General features: G+C 31.9%; 7 protein-coding genes and 1 long non-coding RNA gene across 9 annotated transcripts; 3 read left to right on the top strand and 5 right to left on the bottom strand.

Annotated features, from left to right (window-relative positions):
* Nucleotides 1–47: 47 nt before the first annotated feature.
* LOC139087344 (golgin subfamily A member 6-like protein 26) lies at nt 48–1481 on the bottom strand. The gene has a single exon (XM_070636132.1). It carries the CDS (start codon nt 1479–1481, stop codon nt 48–50), a length of 1434 nt encoding a protein of 477 aa, XP_070492233.1.
* Nucleotides 1482–1891: 410 nt separating this feature from the next.
* On the bottom strand, nt 1892–5804 carry LOC139087145 (importin-4-like). The gene is made up of 4 exons (XM_070635862.1): nt 5536–5804; nt 2866–5400; nt 2577–2803; nt 1892–2515 (listed from the first exon to the last, which is right to left on the bottom strand). Exons 1-4 carry the CDS (start codon nt 5590–5592, stop codon nt 2089–2091), a joined length of 3246 nt encoding a protein of 1081 aa, XP_070491963.1. The 5' UTR covers nt 5593–5804; the 3' UTR covers nt 1892–2088.
* Nucleotides 5761–6325, top strand: LOC139087147 (uncharacterized). Its single transcript, XR_011544107.1, has 2 exons — nt 5761–5901; nt 5991–6325. It is a non-coding gene; the product is annotated as an uncharacterized lncRNA (long non-coding RNA).
* Nucleotides 6238–8771, bottom strand: jim. Of its 2 annotated transcripts, none has more exons than XM_070635864.1 (6): nt 8704–8771; nt 7502–7925; nt 7293–7440; nt 6877–7235; nt 6567–6815; nt 6238–6502 (listed from the first exon to the last, which is right to left on the bottom strand). In XM_070635864.1, the coding sequence occupies exons 2-6, from the start codon at nt 7907–7909 to the stop codon at nt 6338–6340; spliced, it is 1329 nt and encodes a 442-aa protein (XP_070491965.1). In that variant the 5' UTR covers nt 7910–7925; nt 8704–8771; the 3' UTR covers nt 6238–6337. The 2 variants fall into 2 exon arrangements, with proteins under 2 accessions (XP_070491965.1, XP_070491966.1); XM_070635865.1 differs by lacking the exon at nt 8704–8771 and adding an exon at nt 7991–8016.
* A 103-nt stretch (nt 8772–8874) lies between these two features.
* On the top strand, nt 8875–11153 carry Hacl (2-hydroxyacyl-CoA lyase). Its single transcript, XM_070635946.1, has 5 exons — nt 8875–9021; nt 9123–9384; nt 9446–9838; nt 9895–10019; nt 10077–11153. Exons 1-5 carry the CDS (start codon nt 8968–8970, stop codon nt 10950–10952), a joined length of 1710 nt encoding a protein of 569 aa, XP_070492047.1. The 5' UTR covers nt 8875–8967; the 3' UTR covers nt 10953–11153.
* On the bottom strand, nt 11135–13176 carry LOC139087200 (acetyl-coenzyme A transporter 1-like). The gene is made up of 2 exons (XM_070635945.1): nt 12861–13176; nt 11135–12754 (listed from the first exon to the last, which is right to left on the bottom strand). Exons 1-2 carry the CDS (start codon nt 13084–13086, stop codon nt 11376–11378), a joined length of 1605 nt encoding a protein of 534 aa, XP_070492046.1. The 5' UTR covers nt 13087–13176; the 3' UTR covers nt 11135–11375.
* Nucleotides 13177–13466: 290 nt separating this feature from the next.
* Nucleotides 13467–15472, bottom strand: LOC139087137 (acetyl-coenzyme A transporter 1-like). The gene is made up of 5 exons (XM_070635854.1): nt 15112–15472; nt 14736–15016; nt 14649–14680; nt 13994–14594; nt 13467–13932 (listed from the first exon to the last, which is right to left on the bottom strand). The coding sequence occupies exons 1-5, from the start codon at nt 15353–15355 to the stop codon at nt 13474–13476; spliced, it is 1617 nt and encodes a 538-aa protein (XP_070491955.1). The 5' UTR covers nt 15356–15472; the 3' UTR covers nt 13467–13473.
* A 1143-nt stretch (nt 15473–16615) lies between these two features.
* On the top strand, nt 16616–22260 carry cue (Protein cueball). The gene is made up of 3 exons (XM_070635861.1): nt 16616–16953; nt 19830–21430; nt 21495–22260. The coding sequence occupies exons 1-3, from the start codon at nt 16869–16871 to the stop codon at nt 21627–21629; spliced, it is 1821 nt and encodes a 606-aa protein (XP_070491962.1). The 5' UTR covers nt 16616–16868; the 3' UTR covers nt 21630–22260.
* The last annotated feature ends 126 nt before the right edge of the window (nt 22261–22386 follow it).

The following is a 22386-nucleotide window of genomic DNA, read 5'->3' as shown; positions in this document are numbered from 1 at the left end:
CGGACGAACCCTAGATTATTTCAATGCATATACAAAAGAATATCATTTCAACTTAAATGGATATGAGAGACTTGACTAGAATAAGAACAGTTTGAAAATCGTCCATTATCACATACAGAACGTTGATAACTAACTGGTTCTGATAGACCTTTAAAGCCAAATGATTTTCTTACTAGCTCACGTAGCAGCGCTGAAGTTTTGGCTTGAGCTTTAGACTGTTCGACAAACTTTTCTTTTTGTTCGGCAAACTTTTTAAATTTCCCATCGCGTTCATCAATTCTATGCTTCAAATGTTGTTTTTTCCTAATCTCTTCCTTTAAAACTTCCTCGTAATTTTGACCATGAATTTGTTGATGAATTTGATTATCAGTTTGAATTCTTATGCGATATACATCAAGATTCTTACTTCTTGTATTTTCAGCTTTATGAATTTTTTCTTCTAATTTTTCACAGATCGATTCACGCCATAATTGCTCGTCAAGATTCTTCTCTTCATGGTTTGATTGAATTGCTTCAATTCTTTGATATTCTTTTTGACGTTTTCGACACTCCAACATTTCTCGTTCCATTTCAATATTCTTCAAAATGTTCTCTGACCGTATCATCTTGGCTTCAATTTCATTCAGGATCTTTTCAGACATTTCTTTATTCTTTTCATCAATTAAATGTCGCCTTCTTGCAAGTTCTGCTTGTTCTTTTATTCGTTTCTGATTCACCATTTTAATGTATTTGATTTGCTGTTCATATTTTGATTTATCACGTTCCAATTTTTCATTTTCCCAGTATTTCCTTGCCATCATAGCATTCTCAACTAGAGCAATTTCCTTTAAATTCTTCATTGACATTCTATCAAGAATCTTTTTGTCATGATCAGACAAATTGACAAGTGTTTTAACAGTATTTTTACGTGATATTGGAAGTAAATTTGTGAGACTGGAACTTTTAAATCGATCACAAAGATTTTTAAGACTTTCAGGTGCATCAGCTTTAAATGAATTACATAATTTCGTTGATTTCTTATTGCTTTTAAACTTCTTTGTCTTTAATGTTGAGCTTCCTCTAAAACCAGGTAAATCATTTGTAGAAAATGATCGATTTGTAAACATTAATTGATCCGACAATGGATCTAAATTGAAACTTTTTGGTGGCACTGTTGATTTGACGTCATAGTCCTCAATATTTTTTTCACTGCTTGTTGTATCGGATGATGGCCCAATTTTTTTCTTTGACTTCTTCCTTTTTGTACTTTTGGTTTTCTTTTTATCTTTAAATGGATATGGTCCTAAATTACAGCACAAATTATCCAGTGAGAAATTTATTTTGGCTGTTAAATCAAGCTCAGAGCAATCAAAGCAGCAACAGTCTTGACATTCAGTGGTGGAAAATGCTTCATCATAATTTCCATACTCTTCTGAATATAAATTCTCCGAACTTGTTCCCATTTTCTTACTAGCTGTTGACTTCTTACTTTTCTTGGACATTTTTTATACTAAAATAATTTAAAAATGAATTGCTAATTAACTAAAATGAAATTTTAAATCTTTTTCACCATTAAAAAATTCCGTGAGTTTAAAAAATTTTTATCGATCAAGCATAAATGTTCCAAGCGACCCAGCTAGTTTCAATAGTGTGGAACAATTCATACATATGTTTTCACAACACAATCATTTTTAGATTAAAGAAAAGAAAATGAGGGGAAAAATATAAATTTTCATTCATTCAAAAAGAAATGGATTTGTTCCTCTTTATTTCCTTTTCCTCGCTAAAACAGAAGGAGAGCACGTGAAAATATTTATTTACGCGCGCTTATTTTCACTGGCACGATTCCTTCTGCAAATCATAAAGCATAAATAATAATAACATTTTATATTTATACAGCCACTTATGGCTTGTTTACTTTATTTTGAATACAAAATGAAGCATTAAAATTAAGCATAAATATTTTTTTTCGTTCTCAAATACATAAAAATATGTCAATAGTTATAAAATTTTTCTTCTCAATGTTAATAATAGATATAAAAGGTAATAAAAATTTTAGTGATGTGATAATTTATAATTCATCATTTAGAGACAGTTTGCATATTCATTTCATAATGTTTGCACAAAGTTTGACAATTCAGCATCAACATTAATTGCATTGTTGAATTTTTCAGGGAAGTCCATTCGAACTTGTTTAACAAATGCAAAAATGTGCTCACGAACTTCATCCTTACTATATTGGTTTTTATGAAGAACTGTTAATGCTGCCAAAATGATTCGTTCTAAAAATTGCAATAAAATTTCATTTCCTTGTCGATATAATAATTCTAACGATTTAAAGACATGATCGTTCTCTACATAATCCTGACGTAATGGAAGATATGAGATAAAAACTGGTAAAACATCCTTCAATGGAACTAATGAACTGTTAATTATAATTAATCTTGCTAATGTTCCACAAATATTGTCCAAAATGCCTCCGTGACTTTCCTTTGACACTAATGCTGATAGAGCTGCTAAAACTTGTGGATATGCCCTGTAAAAAAATTGATTGTTAAAAATAAATCTTCTTTTAAACTTTTTTTAAAAATGCTTACTTAAAACTGATTTGTCCACTATGCATACATAGCTCTCCAATAGCATATACTGCATTGTTTCTTACTTCTTCATCGTTTTGGTCGTTGATTAATTCAACAAGAAGAGGAAGAACTGCATCGAAATATTGCGATGAATATTCTCCAAGAGGTGCGAAACATTCGGATATTACACCGACTGCCATTGCTCGTTGTGATTGGGCCATTTCATCTTTGCTTTTAGATTTTTGCTGTTGAATCATATTAAATAAAATTAGGTTATTGATAAAATAAATATTTACTTTATACTTACAATTTTTCCAATGAAAAATGGGAAAACTCGTCCGAAGTAGGCATAAAACTCTTGTGAATTCATAGCATTTCCGAATTTTGGTAGAATTTCTCCAGCAGACTCCAAAATTGCAATATCATATTCACTTTCTTCGTCATCGTCTTCCTCTGGTTCATCAAATTGGCATGTAATTTTTCCATGTAAGGTATCATAAATACATGAGAAGATAGCATCTTTATGACCTTCAACTTCAACTGCTGCTGATCCTAATTCTTCAAGGATTTGATTAAATGATTCCATAGCTGCCATGACAACAATTCTTTCTTCGTCAGTATGAATTATTTCGCTTAATTTTGGAACAAGAACCAATAATGTTTGTTTAACACCTTCAAAATCTTGAAGTTTATACAATGAAATAACAAATTGACAAAGTGCTTCAACGGATGATTGACGAATGTCCTCATTTGGATATGGAAGAAGTTTATAAATTTCTTCGAATGAGACTTTAATATATGGAGCAAATGCAGCACCTGTATGCTCAGCAATTTCCTTCAATGCAATAATAGCCTCCTCTTTTTCTTCCATATAAGAGTTTTCAATGCCAAGAATTTCATCTTCTTCGTCGTCTTCCTCTCCATCGGAATTTTCAATATCAAATTCTTGATCGTCATTTTCTTGACTATCCTCGATGTCTTCAGAATCCTTTCCATTTGATAATACAATACTTTCAGTACTCTTAACACTGTCAATCATTGATGTGACGATTTTGTCCAAAGCAGATCCAATTTGTTCATGGAGAACTGATGCCATTGAGGCAAATAAATTGTAGCAACTTCTCTTTAAATCAGGATCATTCTTATCTTCAATGAGAGCAAGGCCCAAATGCATTGTATCAACAGCAAGTGGAATGAAATTGTCATTTCCAATTGTTCTGGCGAGAGCTGCCAATGTATCAATTGCTGCAGGTCTCAAAGTACAAATAGCTTCATCCTCAGATTTAACTAAATACATTCGTAGACCTTCAATCAATGGTTGGAAGTATGGAACCAAATTTGACTTTGCAGCATTGGCTGTGGCTGAGAGACAGCTTAATGCAAGTTCTCTTAAGTGAATAGAGTTTGTAGGTGCCATACAATCAAACAAACGTTCCATGAGTACTGGTAAGTGAGGAACTAATGCATCTTCAAGATTTTCACAGAATGTCTCAACAGCATAAAATACACGATCAATGTGTTGTGGTTCTTTTTGTCCTGATCTGATTTGATTTGACAACATTTGCAAATAATCGAATAAAATTGGTAAAATTTCTTCAGAAAATTGTGAAATTTCTGGCTGCAAATGTTCTGAGAACTGTCCCAATGCGAACAATGAACTGTTACGAATTGTAGGATTAGGATCTGTTATGCCAGTTTTAATGCAATCTAATAATGGACGCAAGTATTTCTTGCAAATTGTTGAGCTACATCCTTCTGCAATAACAGCAATTGAAAGATAAGCAGCCTTCTTTTGCAGTGGATCATTAGATGTTTGTAAAGCTGGTTCCAATAGTTGCAATAATGGAGGAATTAGAGTTTTTGGAGGAATATTCAATGCCAAAACATCAAGTGTTTGCGTAGCACAATTCATTGGGGTAGTAACTTCGTTACTTCCGAAATATTCCTCAGTATCGTCACCCGTATCATCAGAAGGTAATGCCATCAACTCAAATAATGTTGCAAGAATTGGTTCGACCAATTTTTGCTTCAAGATGACCTTCTTCTTGATTCTTACAAGCCAACCAATGAAAGTAATAGCTTTAACACGATTTCCTTCATCAACATCCTTATTACGTGAAATTTCGATGCAAAATTCAATCAACAATTTGATATGATTCGTCAAAAGTTTTGGGGTGTGATCAGCAAGATTCTCGAGGAAATCAAATGCATCAATGAATTTTTCATCATCATTTGCAAGAGTTGACAAAGTTTTGACGACGTAAGGAACTGCAGCTGTATAAATGTGTTCTCCTGCATTGTTGCCAAGGATAAATGGTGCTAAATGTGACATTGCCATAATGAGGTTGAAAATAACTGGATTAGCCATGTTGTTTGTTTGTTCAGCAGCCATTAAAGCTTGTGAACAAAACATTCCTATTGTTTCAATATGTGGGATAAACTGATCTGGTGCAGTTTCCGTTAGTATTGCGAAGGTTTCAGATCCTAATTGATTGATGCGAGGGTCACTTGACTGTGCACTCTCAAAAATGAATTTCAACACATCACTACTCCACTGATTTTTCTTGGGAAATTCGTGATTTATCAAACTTCCAACAACTTGAGAGATAGCTGTGCGTACGTATTTTTCTGGTTCATTGACGATGGCTTGTAATAATCCATTTTTAATAATTTCTTGGTGATCTTGTGGAACCATATTCCAATATCTTAGTTTCATCAATCTTTTTCTTAGCACTACTGCAGCATATTGTCTCAATTGAGGCTGAGTAGATCTTGTTGCTATTTCACACAAGACATTGATTGATTCTGGTCGTTTTAATGCTTCATTTAACTCTTCAGTTGCCTAGTCATGAAAAAACATGTGAATTAGTGAATCATTTACGGTTTAATTAGGAATGTGGAAATGGAAGAAGAAAAATCACATTTTTTTTCGTTCCGGAGCACATTTTTTTCAAATTTGGAATTTGATTTAACTTACCTTTTGAACATTTTCGGCACTAAGAAGATTGTTAAGAATAACTTCCATAGTTTCCATTTTTAATCAATTTAATAATCAATAACAATTCTTAATAATTTTAATTTGATGATATTCTGGACGACTAAAATAACCAAATGACTTGTGTTCAGGGGGAAATTAACTTTAAGTAAAAGAAACTTTTAAGAAAGTTTGTCAGACAGACACGAAACTTTTGTTTACAAACAGTTTCTCTAATTTGTTTGAAAATTCGGCTCGACTGAAATTTGAGATTTTCTCGTTAAATTTAATTAAACTAACAATAACAATAAAGATCTGAATTGTATTTAGGTAGCAAGTACAGCAATGAGTGATAAGGAGGTAAAAAAGGTATGAACTTGCTAAACTTTTTAATGAAAATTGATTAAAAGCTTTAAAATGTCTGACAAACAAAACAATAAAATGTAATTTTCTTTTAGACTGAGGCAGGAGAGAGTAGTGGAACTAGTGCCAACAACAACGCTACAAATAATACTGACATTCATCCAGCAATAAAAAATGTAAGCGTCTTTCTAAGTCTGGAGAATTGTGAGAAGTTTATTGATAAAGAGAATCATTTAGCCCGCATTACTAAATTAAGAGAGCAAGGCCTGAGTCACTTACAAGAAACTAATTGGATGTATCAAAACAACTAAACTATTGCTTTTTTTCTTCGTATTGAAATAATTTATTTAAATTTCTTTGAGTATTGTTTATTGTTTAAAATTTTAGTCCATAGCACCAATTTATTTTAATAAAACATAAAAATTCTTAATTAATTTCGGATTTAATTCTTCGGTTGATGAATTGTAGTTGGATTGAAATAAAGTGGGGGATATGCTTGATGATGAGTGAATGTAACTTCAGGTTTAAAGTCATTATTAATTTTAGGAGTTGACTGTTTCTTCGATTTTCCTGGATTCATATGCTGCTCGATATGCTTCCTTAAATCCTGAATATTTTAAAAATTAAACTGTTATTAAATACCTTATTTTTAAAAAGTCTACAAAGCCTACATTTTCTGTTACAAATCTTCGCTTGCAATTAGTTAACGGACAACCAAGTGTACTTGACATGTGCGACTTTTCATGCTGAGAAAGGATTGCTTGTTGTCGAAACTCCTTAAAGCAATTTTTGCACTTGTATGGTTTAGCTCCAGTATGAACTCGAATGTGCTGATTCAGGATGGTCTGTTGACGAAAATATTTTTGGCATTCATTGTAGGGACATTTGTAAGGTTTCTGTTGCAGATGAATTCGATTGTGCTGAAATAGTTATGATTATTAAGTAAATATGCGTGTCAGAATTTGAATAATTAACTCTTACTTGTTGTAAATGTGATTGCTGGCGGAATCTTCTACCACAATTGACAACCATACAGCTGTAAGGTCTATTTTCAATGTGAATACATCCCCTTTGCACGAGAGTTGATTTTTGTTTAAATTCTTGCTGACATATTGGACATCTTACATATAAGGGCATTGAGTTCTTCCCATTTTTGCTGTCTTCCGGACTGTCTCCATTCTGTGTACTACCGAATATTGAATGAGTAGTTAGTTGTGATAACGAATCCTTAACATCCTGATTCTTTTCATTATGAATTTCATCAGGATAAGGAACATTTTGGGGCCATAGAGTTCCACTATTATTGCCAAGATTACGGTAAACCAACTGTGAAGAAGCATCTACGAGAATCTCTCCATTAATCATCTGCAAAACTTGTTTAATGAACACAAGCTTACCACTATGGATTCTGGTATGTTGATTTAAAATTGCTTTTTGACGAAAACGTTTGCCACATGAAGGATAATCACAGGAGAATGGTTTCAAGTCTAAATGAATTCTTTCATGCTGTACGAGAGTTCCTTTCTGTCGAAATTTCTTTTGACACTGAAAAGCAGTTTTAAGCTATAAAGCATGACTGCAATAAATATAATATGACAGTAATTACCACTGCACATTCGAAAGCTCTGCCTTCATCATTGAAGAAACGATTTTCTCGGTCTTGTTGCTGACTTTTATTCTGATCACTTTCTGTAAAATCCCCTGAATTGACCTTAGATGTTTCATTGCTTGTTGTCTGAATATTAGCTGGAGGATAATTCTGATTGAATGCTTGAATATTTTGTGTGATTGCTGTATTTCCATTTCCATAATAATACTGTGCTTGATTTTGTGTAGTTTGAGTATTTACGACAGGTTGTACAATTGATGCGTTCTCAGGTTTCTTTTGCTGATCATTATTGTTGTACATATTACTTGCATTCCATGACTGTAAATTTGGTGTCGAAATACAATACATAATTTGATTTGGAATGCCTGTAAAAAAAGGAGACGCTGTCGGTATGTTGATCTCCATTATGAACTTCCAATGACTACAATGAAAAAAGTTGAGAACTTCTTATTATGCAATTTCATTCACAATAAAAACAACATTGACCTATATCATCAACGGAAGGATGTTCTTTTGACGGTGAAATGGGAGAAACAAGAAGAAAAAAAATATGTGTACGTTAAGCAGCACATGGAAAAAAAATATCAACATGTTTATTTTAGAAAAGAAGAAAAGCCGGTATAAAAAGAATAAAAAAATGAGAGAAAATTTTCCTTTCCTTTTATATTCTTTTTTTTGCACAAACACATAGGATATAAAATATATGTATATACGGTTCTCGCAAAAAAATTTCTTCATTCCCATAGAGGCAACATAAACTTGAAAAAATGAGTTTTTGTTGTTATAAGATAATGTAAAATAAACATTGGGTACATTTCGGATTGAATTTTCATTTTTCCTTTTTTTTAATGTTTTCTTTTAATCTCGAGTGGAATTATTTTATTCAGTTTGTAAAGCACTAAGGTAACTGTCAGAAAAATAAATTTTTTTAGTTCCAACATTTTAGTCATTAATTTTTTTTTGGTCATAAAACTTTCGTCTATAAATTTTCAGAATAGTTTTATGCCATTTCTAATTTTTCCGAATTTTCCTGCGCAAATTTTTTGGCAACAAATTTATTCACTTTTTGCAATCACTTCACGAGCTTTGCATCATATCATTTGTCTAGAAAACTTTTGAAGTCAGCATTAAACAACTTTTCCGCCTTTTTAAGCAATGATTAATAATATTATTGGTTAATAAAATATATGCAACATTACCTGCGAAAATTCTTAATGAGACTGAGAAGAGAAAAATCTCTTTACGGAAAAAAGGCTTTTCATCTGTCTGTAATGGTATTTATTCGTCGGTCACAGTTCTTTTTTTTTAAACGTTCGGAAAATTAAAACGTACGTAAAGTGTAAACGTTATACGTAAAAATGTAAACTTATTCTTATTGGCTGACTGACATTGAAAACATTGGACAGACAAAAAAAATAATATTTTAAAAATTACTGCTTAAAATAAAAATCAAACATTCCAAAATGTCAGAAGAAATCAATGGAAATATGGTGCTAGCCAGAGCACTCAAGGAACAGGTATGATACTCAATATTTGTATTATTTTTCTAAAGAACTTTGACAAATATTAAAAACATCTTATCATGTATCAAAGTTCATAATTGCTATTTTTATATTAGGGGATAGAATATGTTTTTGGAATTGTTGGACATCCAGTCATCGAATTGTCAATGGCAATTCAGAGTGTTGGACTAAAGTATATTGGAACCAGAAATGAGCAATCTGCTTGTTATGCTGCTCAGGCAATTGGATATTTGACTAAAAAGCCTGGTGTATGCTTAGTAGTCTCTGGACCTGGTTTATTATATTGTACTGGTGGAATGGCTAATGCGCAAATTAACTGCTGGCCATTAATCGTTATCGGTGGAGCAACTAACGAAGGTGATTATTATTTTTAAAATTGAATTAAGCTATCGAATCTTATCTTAATGATAATTTCTAGATCATGAAGGAATCGGCGGTTTTCAAGAGTGCAACCAAGTAGAATTGAGCAGACCTTACTGTAAATATGCTGCTCGTCCTCCAAACGCTTCTTTGATTCCAACACATGTTGAAAAAGCTGTTAGACTTGCTTGTTACGGTCGACCTGGAGCATGTTATCTTGACCTTCCTGGAAATATCTTGCAATCAGTCATTAGAGAGGATCAAATTGTTCCAAGTTATACACATCCAGAACCACCACTTCCTTTCCCAAATCCAAAAGATATTATTCGTGCTGCTGATGCTCTTTCTGCTGCTAAAAGACCTTTAGTCATTATAGGAAAAGGTGCAGGATATGCACGCGCCGAGACTTATTTACGACAACTTATTCATCAAACCAACTTGCCATTCTTAGGTTTGTTTTATATGCCGTTTATAACAATAACAAAAATACATTAAATCAATTTTTAGCTACTCCAATGGGCAAAGGAGTCGTTCCCGATACAGCAAGACAATGTGTTGCTTCTGCTAGAACTTTAGCTCTTCAAAAAGCTGATGTGATTCTTCTTGTTGGTGCTAGATTAAATTGGATTTTGGTACTTAATAGATATTATGAAAAAATCCAGTATGATTATTTTTTTTAATTTTTTTAGCATTTTGGACGTCCTCCACGTTTTGATGCTGATGTAAAAATAATCCAAGTCGACATTGTACCTGAAGAATTGCACAATAGCAAACAGAGTTTGGTAGCAATTCAGTCAGACATTTTGCCATTTGCTGATGCCTTCGTTGACGAAATGTCAAAGAGAAAGTTCCGTTTTGGTGAAAATAACGAATGGTGGAAGGAATTAAACGAAAAATGTGAAAAGAACCAGAAAACAGTAAAAGAAATGTCATTGGATAACAGTGTACCACTTAATTATTATGCTGTATTCCACAATGTCTATGACATGCTCCCAAATGATTGTATTATTGTCAGTGAAGGAGCTAATACTATGGATATTGGCCGTTCAATCTTGTTGAATAATTTACCTCGTCATCGTTTAGACGCAGGTACATTTGGAACTATGGGTGTTGGACCAGGCTTTGCAATTGCAGCTGCTCTTTACTGTCGAGATTATTGTCCAGGAAAACGTGTTATTACAGTTCAAGGAGATTCAGCATTTGGTTTCAGTGGAATGGAAATTGAGACAATGATCCGATATAATTTACCAATTGTGATAATAATTGTTAATAACAGTGGAATTGGAATGGGATTTTCAAAGGATGATTTTAAGAGTATTCAAGAAATGGGAGATCCTTCATTAACTATTCCAGCTACAGCTTTAAATGCTGAAACCCATTACGAGAACATGTTGAATATGTTTAATAAGAAGGGCTTCTGTGTAAGAACCATTCCAGAGTTGAAAAATGCCGTAAAAGAAGCTTTGATTCCTACAGACCATCCATCAATAATTAATGTATTTATTAATCCACAAGCGGATAGAAAGCCCCAAACATTCAGCTGGTTAACTGAATCAAAATTGTAAGAAAAATATTATTAATTTATGGTGAAAGGGTTCATAACTTATTAGGGGTTATACACAAATGTCGTCCACATTTATTAAGGTACCACATTAAATTAGTGTGATTGCACAACGTTTTAGATGAATGACCCCTAAATTCCAAAGGGTAATTGTAACTGGTGTACAAAAAATGATTTAATAAAGGCTTTTAAATTTTTAATTCAATTTTTAATGTCTTCAAATGATATATTTAATTTAAAACAATTAACAACCACAAAAAAATGAAAGTAGGTAATTCTTAAAAACAATGGTGCGAATGTTAGGGATTCAAATTAAATTTGAATAAATTAAATACTCAATGATAAAAAATTAACTAAAGTTGTAGCTACCAAGAACAAAATTTAGTCCTCAACATTTGATGCTTTAAATTTCTAATCAAACTAATTGCTAGCTTGATTTTGACTTTGAATGAAATACATGCCAGGCTTTAACTGGCAATCTTTGCAATTGATTTATCTTTGATCGTCCCCATTTGTACCAAATTATTCCATAAATAAGGCAAAATATGATTTCTATATAATAGCCATCAATGTCAATTCGACATTTTCCATTGATGCCTAAACAGTCTTCTTGTTCAGCATGTGTAATACATGTGTTATTACTTAGTTTTGGTGCACTGAAATCACGTTCACTGCCATCAGCCACACACGATTTCCATGTTATTAAATCAATAGCCCAAAGAACCATTGTGTTTGGCCAATTTCCACCAAGATTGTGCAGTGTATTCAATAGTGTCATATATGTTCCTCCAATTTTCGGGTCACTAATTTTAGCGAAGAATGACATTGCTGAGCAAAACATGGCATATAAAAATACTTGATAGAATGAATAAGTCACTAATAACAGGACATAAAAATAAATAGGAATGTCATCAAATCGTCCACCGATGATTAAAGGTGTAGCCCAAACGATCGCTGCTGTCACAAGTGTTAACATAAGACGATATGGAATAGCTTTAATGTAGAAATTCATGGGATATTTGCCCGTGATGTGCTTGCTCATTACTAATGGTAATAATAATTGTAAAGGAACTAATGGAACAGCCAGGAGAGCAAGTTTCTCTTTCGGAACTCCATGATCGATTAATTTTAATGAAGTAACAGCATCACATGCTGAGAAACTTACTTTGACTGTCAACAGAATTCCTGCAAGCAACATTACTGGCTTCATTTTTATAATTTTCCAAAGCATGTGATAAGTTTCTTGAATTCCTAAATCTGGATGTTCTTCAAGTTGTTCTTTAGTCTCTTGATTCTCCTTCTTGAAAAATCCTACCAATGTTGTTGTTACTAAGAATGTGATTCCCCAAAAGTAGAGGAATCCAGATAATGTGACTAATCCTTCATCTCTTTCTTCAGAATATATGTACTTGTTACAAAATTCTTTGGATTCAAATGCCATAAACACTACATATCCTAAGAAGTATCCAAATGTTTGTCCTACAGAATTACATGTTGATGCGTGAGATACATTCCTTCGTTTTAACATTGATAATGCCCATCCATCAACAGCAATATCCTGAGTTGCAGCTAAGAAATTCAGTGAGAAGAAGATAAGTGTAATCACTGCTACACGTGGCATATTTGCATGTCCGTCACCAAGCCATGTTGATACATGCTGAGATAAAATAAGCATAAAGATTCCAATTAAATATTGTGTCGGAATCATCCAGCTTTTTCGTCTTCCAATAGCTTTAAAGTAAATACTATCTACTAGTGGAGCCCATAGTAATTTGATGGAGAAAGGCCAGTATGCAAATGAAAATTCTAGAAACACATGTAATTGAAAGTAATCATTGATGACAAATTAATTTTAAATTGGCAAAAAAATTTTAGAAATCAATAGATTTTTTCAGAAAATCAGTTTAATTACCTGCTTGTTCCTTGTATGTTGCTCCACGATTTTGAAGTAACATAGGAATCGCTTGACCGATTCCAAGTGGAATACCTTGTAGAACATACAGGAAGAATAATATTGCAATATTGCCATAATCTCCTCTTAAATCCGATGGCTCATGATTGTCGTGAATATCGGCTGAATTTTGATTGGTTAATAACTTCTTTCGTTCCAGACTTTCTGTCCGCTTCCTTAACGTCATTATTTGATGATTTTCTCCTTAAGTTAGCATGAAATAACTAGAAAATTTAAGAATTTTACTATTTGTTGTGAAAGTTAAGAACACGTAGCTATTTAAATACGCAGAGAGAGTAAAATAAATTTCCTCTCCGTTACGTAAAACGAAAGTCTCTCTACGTATTTTTACGTAAACTTAAGAACCAACTTTATTCTTATCATTAATTTACTTACCTTTCTGAAATATTTCCCTAAAAGATAATTGATTGTTTCAATTAAGTTTTGCACCTTTTATTTGTAAATAAATAAAATGTTCAGAAAAACAAATGGTTGCTGTAATATTTTAAGAGTAATAACATCACACGTGGTTAACGTATTTTGTACAAATATTTTATCTAATTAATGCATATTTTTATTCCTTTTTATTAACTTGGACCATTTCTCTCTGTTCCTCTTTTCTGCTTAACACATACCATTCTTTGGCTGGTAAACTTTGTAAATACAAAATTAAATTTTTAATTAAACAGAACCACACGATTCCATAAACAACATTAATTCCAATTTCAATGTAATATCCTTCAATGTCAGTGTGACATTTTCCTCCACTCTTGGTGCAAATCTCTTTCTCTATTTTATCAGAGCATTTATTGTCGAGCGGTAAACTTGTTGAATTTGATAAAAGAAGGTCCTCGTCAAAAATGCATCTTCGCCATGTGATTACATCAACAAACCATAAAAAGAATGTCTGAACCCATGAGCCACCTAGATTAGTGATTGTATTCATGAGGGTCATATACGTTCCACCAATCAATGGATCACTAATTTTCGCGAAGAATGACATATCACAAATGTACATTGATCTGAATGGAATCTAAAAATAAAAGAGATCAATGGTAATTGAAGCACTAAGAGATAAAAGCTATTGTAGATACCTGATAAACCATGTAAATGCATACTAGTAGTAAATAGAAATAGAATGGAAATCCATCGTCGGTTTTCATTTTAGGTGTGAAGAATACAAACAAACCAATCACAACTGTCATTAATAACCGATAAGGGAAAGCCTTAATATAAAAGCTCATTGGCCGGGGACCAGCTGTATATCTGCTTATGATAAATGGTAAAACTAATTGAATTGGAACTAATGGAATCGCAAGAAGAGCTGCCTTCTCTTTCGGCATCCCGTATTCAATAAGTTTTAAGCTAGTCACTACATCACATGCAGCAAAACCAGCTTTGGCTGTTAAAAGGACTAATGACAATTTTAATACTGGTTTGAGCTTAACAATTTTCCATAATATTGGATATGCTTTCTTTACTCCATAATCGGGGTGTTCTTCCAATTCATAATCTAGTTCTGATCGTTCCTTCTTAAATATAGCAATGAACACTGTTGTTATTAGGAAAATAACACCCCAAAATCTCAAAAATCCAGCTAAAGTAATCAATCCTTCTGTTCTTGGTTCCGAGAAGATATATTTATTGCAAAATTCAGTCGATTCAAAAACCAGGAGAATAACGTATCCAATAAACCTAAAATGCATGAATATTATAGTTAATATTGACTTATAGGATATTGAGACTTACCATCCACCAGTTTGTCCACAAGAGTTTGTTGTCTGTAAATGAAAAATGTAGCACTAATAGAATCTAATCACAACAATGATCACTTACAGCAGCGTATCCAACATTTCTCCTTTGCAACATCGTAAGACACCACCCATCCACAACAATGTCTTGTGTCGCAGTTAAAAACCACAGTACAAAGAACACACTAGTCAACAGTATAATTTGTGGCTTATTTCCTTCTCCATCACCAAGCCATTCATTGACATTTTGTGCCAACACTATCATAAATGCACCAATTAAAATCTGAACAGGTACCAACCAAGATTTTCTACGACCAAATCTTTTAATGTATAAAGCATCGACAATAGGACACCATAAAACCTTCACTATCAATAGATAAGTACGTTTTAATTGATAATTAAGTTCAATTGTTTTGTGCTTCCGATAATAATTATAAGAAAGCAATCGAATGAATATTTACTTGTGAATGGGTATGCTGCCAAGGAGAAAATTGCTTGTTCCTTATAAGAAACACCGCGATTCTGAAGGAGAATTCTAACTGCACTACTAATTCCAAGTGGAATACCTTGAAGGATGTAAAGAAATAATAAAATTGCAACATTTCTGTAATCTCCCTTTAAATTTGATTCTTCCTCTTCTGGCGGTACATGATCTTCCACAACAATTTTTCTATTTTCGTTCTCTTCATTTTTGTTCCTTTCCATTATGATTTGATCGTAGAATCAGAATTATTTAGGAAATATGGGTCAATAACAATTCTATGGAAGCACCGATTGAATTCTATGTACGATCTCACTAACGATTTTCGACAGACTGAACAGCTTTTAGTACTTCAAGTACCTTAATATCAATGATGATGCATAAAAGTATCTTATCAAATTAAATTGATAATAATGTTAAGTGATGTGATATTATTTTTCTGATTAGTATATGTATGCTTAGAAGAATTCAATAGGATGTATATTTTATGCATGCTAGTGTCATGTGTAAGTATGTATGTTTCATTAATTGTGGGAATTTTACACACTGTACCTATATATGTCGTACATAGATATACTTTTACATTGGGTCAGAGTGATTATCAAATCTCGTACAGATAGACTAGACTATTCTGATAAGAAAATTAATAACTTCCAATCAGTCAGCTGGTGGATTCATATTTTGGTTAATAAGATTGACAATTGTGTATGGGTAAACAAGCAATTTCAGGAGGATTAAAAAATTAAGCTTGCTAATCTTCATACTGATTTTCAAGAGCACTTCCACTCTAATCCTAGTAAGCACAGAAACTGATACTTGTTGATCCTATTCTACATATAGCATAGCATTAGCAAACAATATTTTAAAAATAAATAGTACATACACAATAAAAAGGAGTTAAAGACTTAATAGTCTGCGTTGATTTCTCCTTCCAAATCCCAAAACGTGGTTTTGAATGATGCAACATAATCAACATGCTTTCGGATTGAATGAACGACTCAACAAAAATATTAAAGATGACTGGCTCCGGTACTAGCTCAAAACATCAATAGTCCGAAAACGCCGACTATGCAACTTCATATCATATTAAAAATACATTATCATCCATATGAATACTGTATCAGTATGTATGAAAACTTATGCTGACTTTAATACAATTCAAGTTTTACGTACGTTTTTCTATTCTCTCGCGTGCCTCTCTCTACGTATTTAGCATTTTTTTAGAAATGAATGTTGAATGAGGCACAATTTTGTCCATGAGTCTAAATGATTCCTATGAAACTGTATTGATGCAATAAAAGCAGTAGTGATATGTGTTTAGTTTGGCACAATATTTCATGTTCCTGAAATCAAAATTTTTGATGACTAAATTATGTAGAATTTCATTAATTATCTCAAAATCGCTTTTGAACTGTTCGACCAAGAAACTTTTTTACTTGCTGATTTCATTCATAATTTTTCTCGCCAAAAATTTCCTTCAGTTGTCTTCAAAACTTCGTCGCGATTATTCGAAAAAGGAATTTTTTTAAATAAAAATTTCGAGTATCGCAGAAAATTATTTAAACAGGCAAAATAGGACTTGGTGATCGTGACACCAAGTAATACATAAATCTGGTGACTTAAATGTGTACAATTCGACAACTTTAATGTGATTTTTACTTTTTAAAACACACCAAAAAATCTTTTTTTGATTTTTAATATTTTCCTATCTTCAAAAAAATAATATTTCGTACCGAAATGGCGATTAATTTAACTATTTTTAATTGGAGACTACTAATCCTGTTATTATCCGTTTATGCTCAAAATGTTACATCATTGTGGGGTAAGTGAAAATTTCGAATGTAAAAGGAAAATCAATTTTTCGGGAAAAATTTCACTCTTCAGAGAGAAAATTAGGCTGAAAAAAGAAAACTACAAATACATTGAAAAAGCATGCGGTCTTATGAGTAGATACAGTGCCAAAGTTATAGAGAAAATTGCATAATAACTAATTTTTAATGAGCATAATCGTAGTACCTCAAGATTAATTCGGAAGTGCGTAAAAAGAATCAACTTAAATGAGTGATTATGCAACGGATTTCATGTTATCTGACGACACAAAATACTATTATAGTAAATTAAGGTGTTCGATAAAGGCTAGCCAGACAGAAGAAAATGTGTAATGATATTTTTCTCATTCAAGTAGCGTTGATGAATGAATAATAATAACAATCGATTATTGCGTGTGAATGTATATAAGTAGCATTGATGGATTTATCTTATAAGATGCCATTTCCACATAAATGCACAATTATCCTTTATAGCCAGCCAATAAGAATGTATAACACATGCTCTGCATCACTGTGTTTGTAGTCACGTAGACAAAAGAACAGAATTTCAATAATTTAGGCAATACATCACAAAAAATGCAAGATTGCATAAAAATGCTTGGAAAAGCATAAAAAAATAAACCAATTGTATGCCGGTTTCGGAATCAACAAAATACACCGATACAGGTTTTGTGCATATGAGCTTCTCTTCTCTTTCATATGTCCTATTAACATGCTGATTTCGTTTTATTATAAATTTTGATTAAACACGTGCCGTTTGTCAATTCTTCACTTAATAATTGAGCTTTATTAAACAAATTTATTTATTGATAAATGCGTCTGATTTCGTCCGTCCTCGAAATGGTGAATATAGAAATTTCTTGAGACTGATAGACGAAACAAAATAGTAGAAAGGTCACCGTACGACAGATTATGAAAACAAATTTTTTAGCAACAACTGAAAATTCTCGAATCAACTGGACATTGAGCTTTCACTCAAAATTTAACTGCTGACTGAATTAATTTTTTTATTGCACCTTGATCTAAAATGCTAATATTGTATTTAGAGACGAATAAGTAATCTGCATATTTAGATAACTGGAAAAATCCAGAACTTTTGCTCTTCGGGTTATGATTGTGACTTGATTATGACATCCAGCTAGAAATTCGTGTAGCCATTAAAAAAATATAAATATACTCAATGACATTCAAAAAAGAAAAACATCCAGCAAGAAAATGTAATTTCTTTAGTGATAAGTGATGATAGTACCAAAAATTTCAAATTCAGATGACCTAAGTGAAATTAATGAACCGAAAATTTTGATGACGAGCATGCTGTTTATTTATAAAGTATGAAGAGAGTAAGATTAGGTAATGACTCGTAATGAAAAGTAAAAAATGAGATACAATTATGACCTTCATGTGGAAATTAAACTTTCCAAATAATGATATTCAGCTGTGTAGCATGATACTCTCTTTTTTGGCATAATTAATTGTATTACTGTAACTTCCTTATACATTCCTTTGCCCGAGGAGTTTGATCTAAATCTATAAGTGTAATACATTCAACTAATTAATTTATCAGCTGCGAGATTTCAAAAGTACTCCTCATAATATCGTCCCGAACTGATCAAAAAACTTCAAGTTCCTCTTTTGTATTTTCTTATAAAGTGTGCGATATTCTGGTTTCTACCGATTTCGTTATCATCAACATTTTAAAGCACTTTTTTTATATTTTTTAGAAACTTTTTTCTGTAAGGAATATCAAGGTAGCTCAAACTGCGCATTTAATTCTAGTTGGGTTTAATAGAATTTCCCAAATATTGATATAATAAAAACAATGTTAAGTTGTTGTTCATAAGCGTATTTCCAAAACTAACAAAAAATAGTATAAAAGTATTTCATACAGATGTGATGGATGACTTAATCTCCTCAAGATCTTACAACTTAATCTCACTGTGAATTACTGCGAGAAACTTAAATTTCTTTTTTAAAACATTATTTTGACTAAAAATTGTCGTATTCACATGATGTGATTACATGAGAAAATTATTATCAAATTGATTGCCAATAACTTTTTACATTGACGAGCATGAGATAAAGAGAAGGCACAAGGTCATTGAATTTCGCTAATTAATTTCGGCACATCATTTTAAATACCTTGAATTATTAAAATTATTATGGCAGGTTAAATGAATGGTTCAATCATTGCTGCATAATGAGAAATCTCCAGATGATCTCTATTGCTTCTTATGGCCTCATTTATCAGATTTAGATAATTTTTTAGTCTATCGGTTTTTTTGTCAAAAAATTTTAATTTTTCATTCAAAAATTGATTTTGAATTTTGAAAAATCGTTAAATTTTTAAATTCAAAAATTTCGCTAAAAAGATCTTGTGACAAAACATACAGAAAATGCTGTTATTTCGTGTTCATGGCTACTATTGTAAGCAATAATTTTTTGACTTTATCAATTCTCAATTAATTTTTGAATGTCTGAAATTGGCAATTTTTTTATTTTCAATTTTCGTCAATTAAGCATTCAAGAACATTCCCAACCACAACCACAAACGAGAATTTAGATTCGTTATAAGCTGTGCGCCTGACCTAGGCCAATTAATTCTTCTTATTCTTATATATTTATTTATATACCTAGTTGTTGTTGCTGGTTAACATTTCCAAAAAGATATAAACATAAACACTTCATACTTGGATATTTCACGATCAATGCTGCATGAGACACATTGAATTCAAAATCACTTTTCGTTCAATGCAGGCGTGAGGTTATTATCTCTTAAAAATGACAAATGTATAAAATTAAAATTACAAGCCGTTTACATCTTCTTACCGATGCATGTGCTTGATCTAATAATTCATTCTTATCTTTCCAGAATATGCTATTTGCACAAAACAAAATATAATTTTCTATGACACCAATTGGAATGAGGTAGCAGAAGCAGCAAGTAAAAACTTTGAGAACTTGAAGGCAATAACCTACGATACAACACATGATGTTTTCTATTTTACTGATCGCCATGGTGATCAAACAAACATCAATAGCTTAAAGCTTAGGAATGATGGATCATGGACAACAAAGACACTTATAGAATTAAATGAAAAGGAAATGATTGAGGACATTGTCTATGATTTCAATGATGATATTCTGTTCCTTAGTGATAGAAAGAAAATTTTAAAAATTTCTTTTGACAGAACTGATTTGGAAAATGTAAAGGCAATAAAAGAAATTTTCCTTAACATCACGATTGGATCACCATCTGGCCTAGAACTTGATACATGCAAAAGACATTTGTACTATACAATTTTATCAGGAGCTTCTACAATCAATTCTATTTCAATCAAAGACATGAAGAATGAGATCATTTGCAAAAACTGTGAAAAATATCGTCCAAATGCCATCGCTGTAGACCCTAGAACTGATCGAATTTATATTGCTGATAAAAAGTCAAATGTCTATTACATTAATTCATTTACATCAGAGAGTGACTTTAAACAAGAATTAAAGTCTATTGACAGAACGCCAAGAAGCATAGCAGTTGATCATGAATATGTCTATTATGTAGATGGAACTGAACACAGTTTGAGAAGGCTTTTAAAGCACCGAAAGAATGATGAAGTTTCAGAATTTATGATAAAGTTTAAACAAGATCCAACAGATATTATTGTTAGAAGTAGCTTTGTTGATGCTATAAATGTTGATTTAGAGAAATGTGACATTACAAAGGAACGATTAGAAGAAGTAATGAAAAGAAAAGAGGAAGTAAAGAAGGAAGAAGTTGTTTGTCAAAAATCATCACTTACAAAGGCAAAAAAGACATGTCTTCATGGAGGAATCTACGATGAGGATTCATCAAATTGCATTTGTAAGGATTCACGATATGACGGCGATAACTGTGAAATTGATTTGTGCTATAATTTCTGTATGAATGGGGGAGAATGTTCAGTTGAATTAGAGACAATTTCAACAAGGCCTGTTGCTAAATGTTCGTGTACAAAAGGATATGTTGGGGATCGTTGTGAGATAGATGTTTGTTCAAATTATTGCTTTAATAATGGAAAATGCAGCGTAGATTCGATGAAAAGACCTGTTTGTGAATGCACAAATGTCAACAGTGGAAATAGATGTGAAAATGATCATTTTATGGTGCAACCTGTTGATATTGAAACAAGCACAGCAGTACAAAAATCTACACAATCATCGGCTGAAGAGGATGATGAGAATGAAAACAGGAATATGAAATGTCCGATACGAATGAATCTCACTTATGTCATTCTTGGAGTTTGCTTCACGCTTTCGTTGCTCTTCTTCCTTATCATCATGTTGGTCATTCATCGTCTACATAAACCAGTTAGACCAAAAATTCGTAAGAAGTATGTCGTCCATAAAAATATTGAGCCATTAACTTGTCGTCCAACAACAGAACAATGTGAAGTCATCATTGAGGATTGCTGTAACATGAATATCTGTGAAACGGTGAGTGATAGCTTTATACATATTTATAGGTACTTCCATATTAATTTTTTTCATGTCTTTTTAGCCTTGCTTCGATCCAAAAATTCTCCAGCAAGAAATTAGCGAGAAGAATATCAAAGTGAAACTTACAACGAGCAAAAAGTGCAGCAGTAAAGATGATAAGCAAGATCTACTGAACAATATGGAACATAATCAATGAGATTTAATGAAACTTATTTTAAGCAACATGGACATGCCTTTTATTGATCCAATATGAAGAGAAAATATGTTAATGATTTAGTGCAGGAATTAATCATGGAAACCGAAATACTTCGAAACTCGCAAATAATTTTAGTCCTTTTTTGTCATTTTTTAAACGTAAAGTAAAGTACTTCCAAGAATGTTTACTTAATTTTGTGGCAACTTAAACCAAATGTGTAATTTTACAGTTCATTCAGCACTCAATTTATCTGTGCTTTTTTAAATAATATTATCTGGAATTGCCAATAATCCTTTCCAATTCATTTTTTTTTTAATTTTCTCTTTTATATCCTTTGACTTGTAATAAGTTCTAGTGAGCTTTTTAATTCATTCTTGTAAATTCGATAGTCGGCAAATTGTACAATAATAAAAATGTAGATACTTAAAGCCTGAAAAAAAAAATTGTTAAAAGGATATATCTAGTAGATTTGTTGTAGATATTATCAAGAAAATATTGTTCATATAAATATGTAATTAATAAAATTAATGAGACTGACTGTGATTTCATCGACATAAGATGTGTCATGCTCACAAAAGGTTTTTTGAAAACATTTTGAGCGCGTCAATAAATATATTGTAATGAAACAGAACATCTCCTTGTTTTATATCCTATGATCTCAGCAGCTAAATGTAGATGATATTACTTGTTTACAGCATATAATGATATGAACTAAACTAAACATACAGAAGATATGAACTAAAATTTTAACTTAATT

Source organism: Chironomus tepperi, unplaced genomic scaffold (genome assembly GCF_022539635.2).
Source record: "Chironomus tepperi strain 1889 unplaced genomic scaffold, CSIRO-AGI_Ctep_v1 contig_100, whole genome shotgun sequence".
Lineage (NCBI taxonomy): Eukaryota > Metazoa > Arthropoda > Insecta > Diptera > Chironomidae > Chironomus > Chironomus tepperi.
Note: the sequence above shows the minus strand (reverse complement) of the source record. Positions and strands in the feature narration are given on the sequence as shown.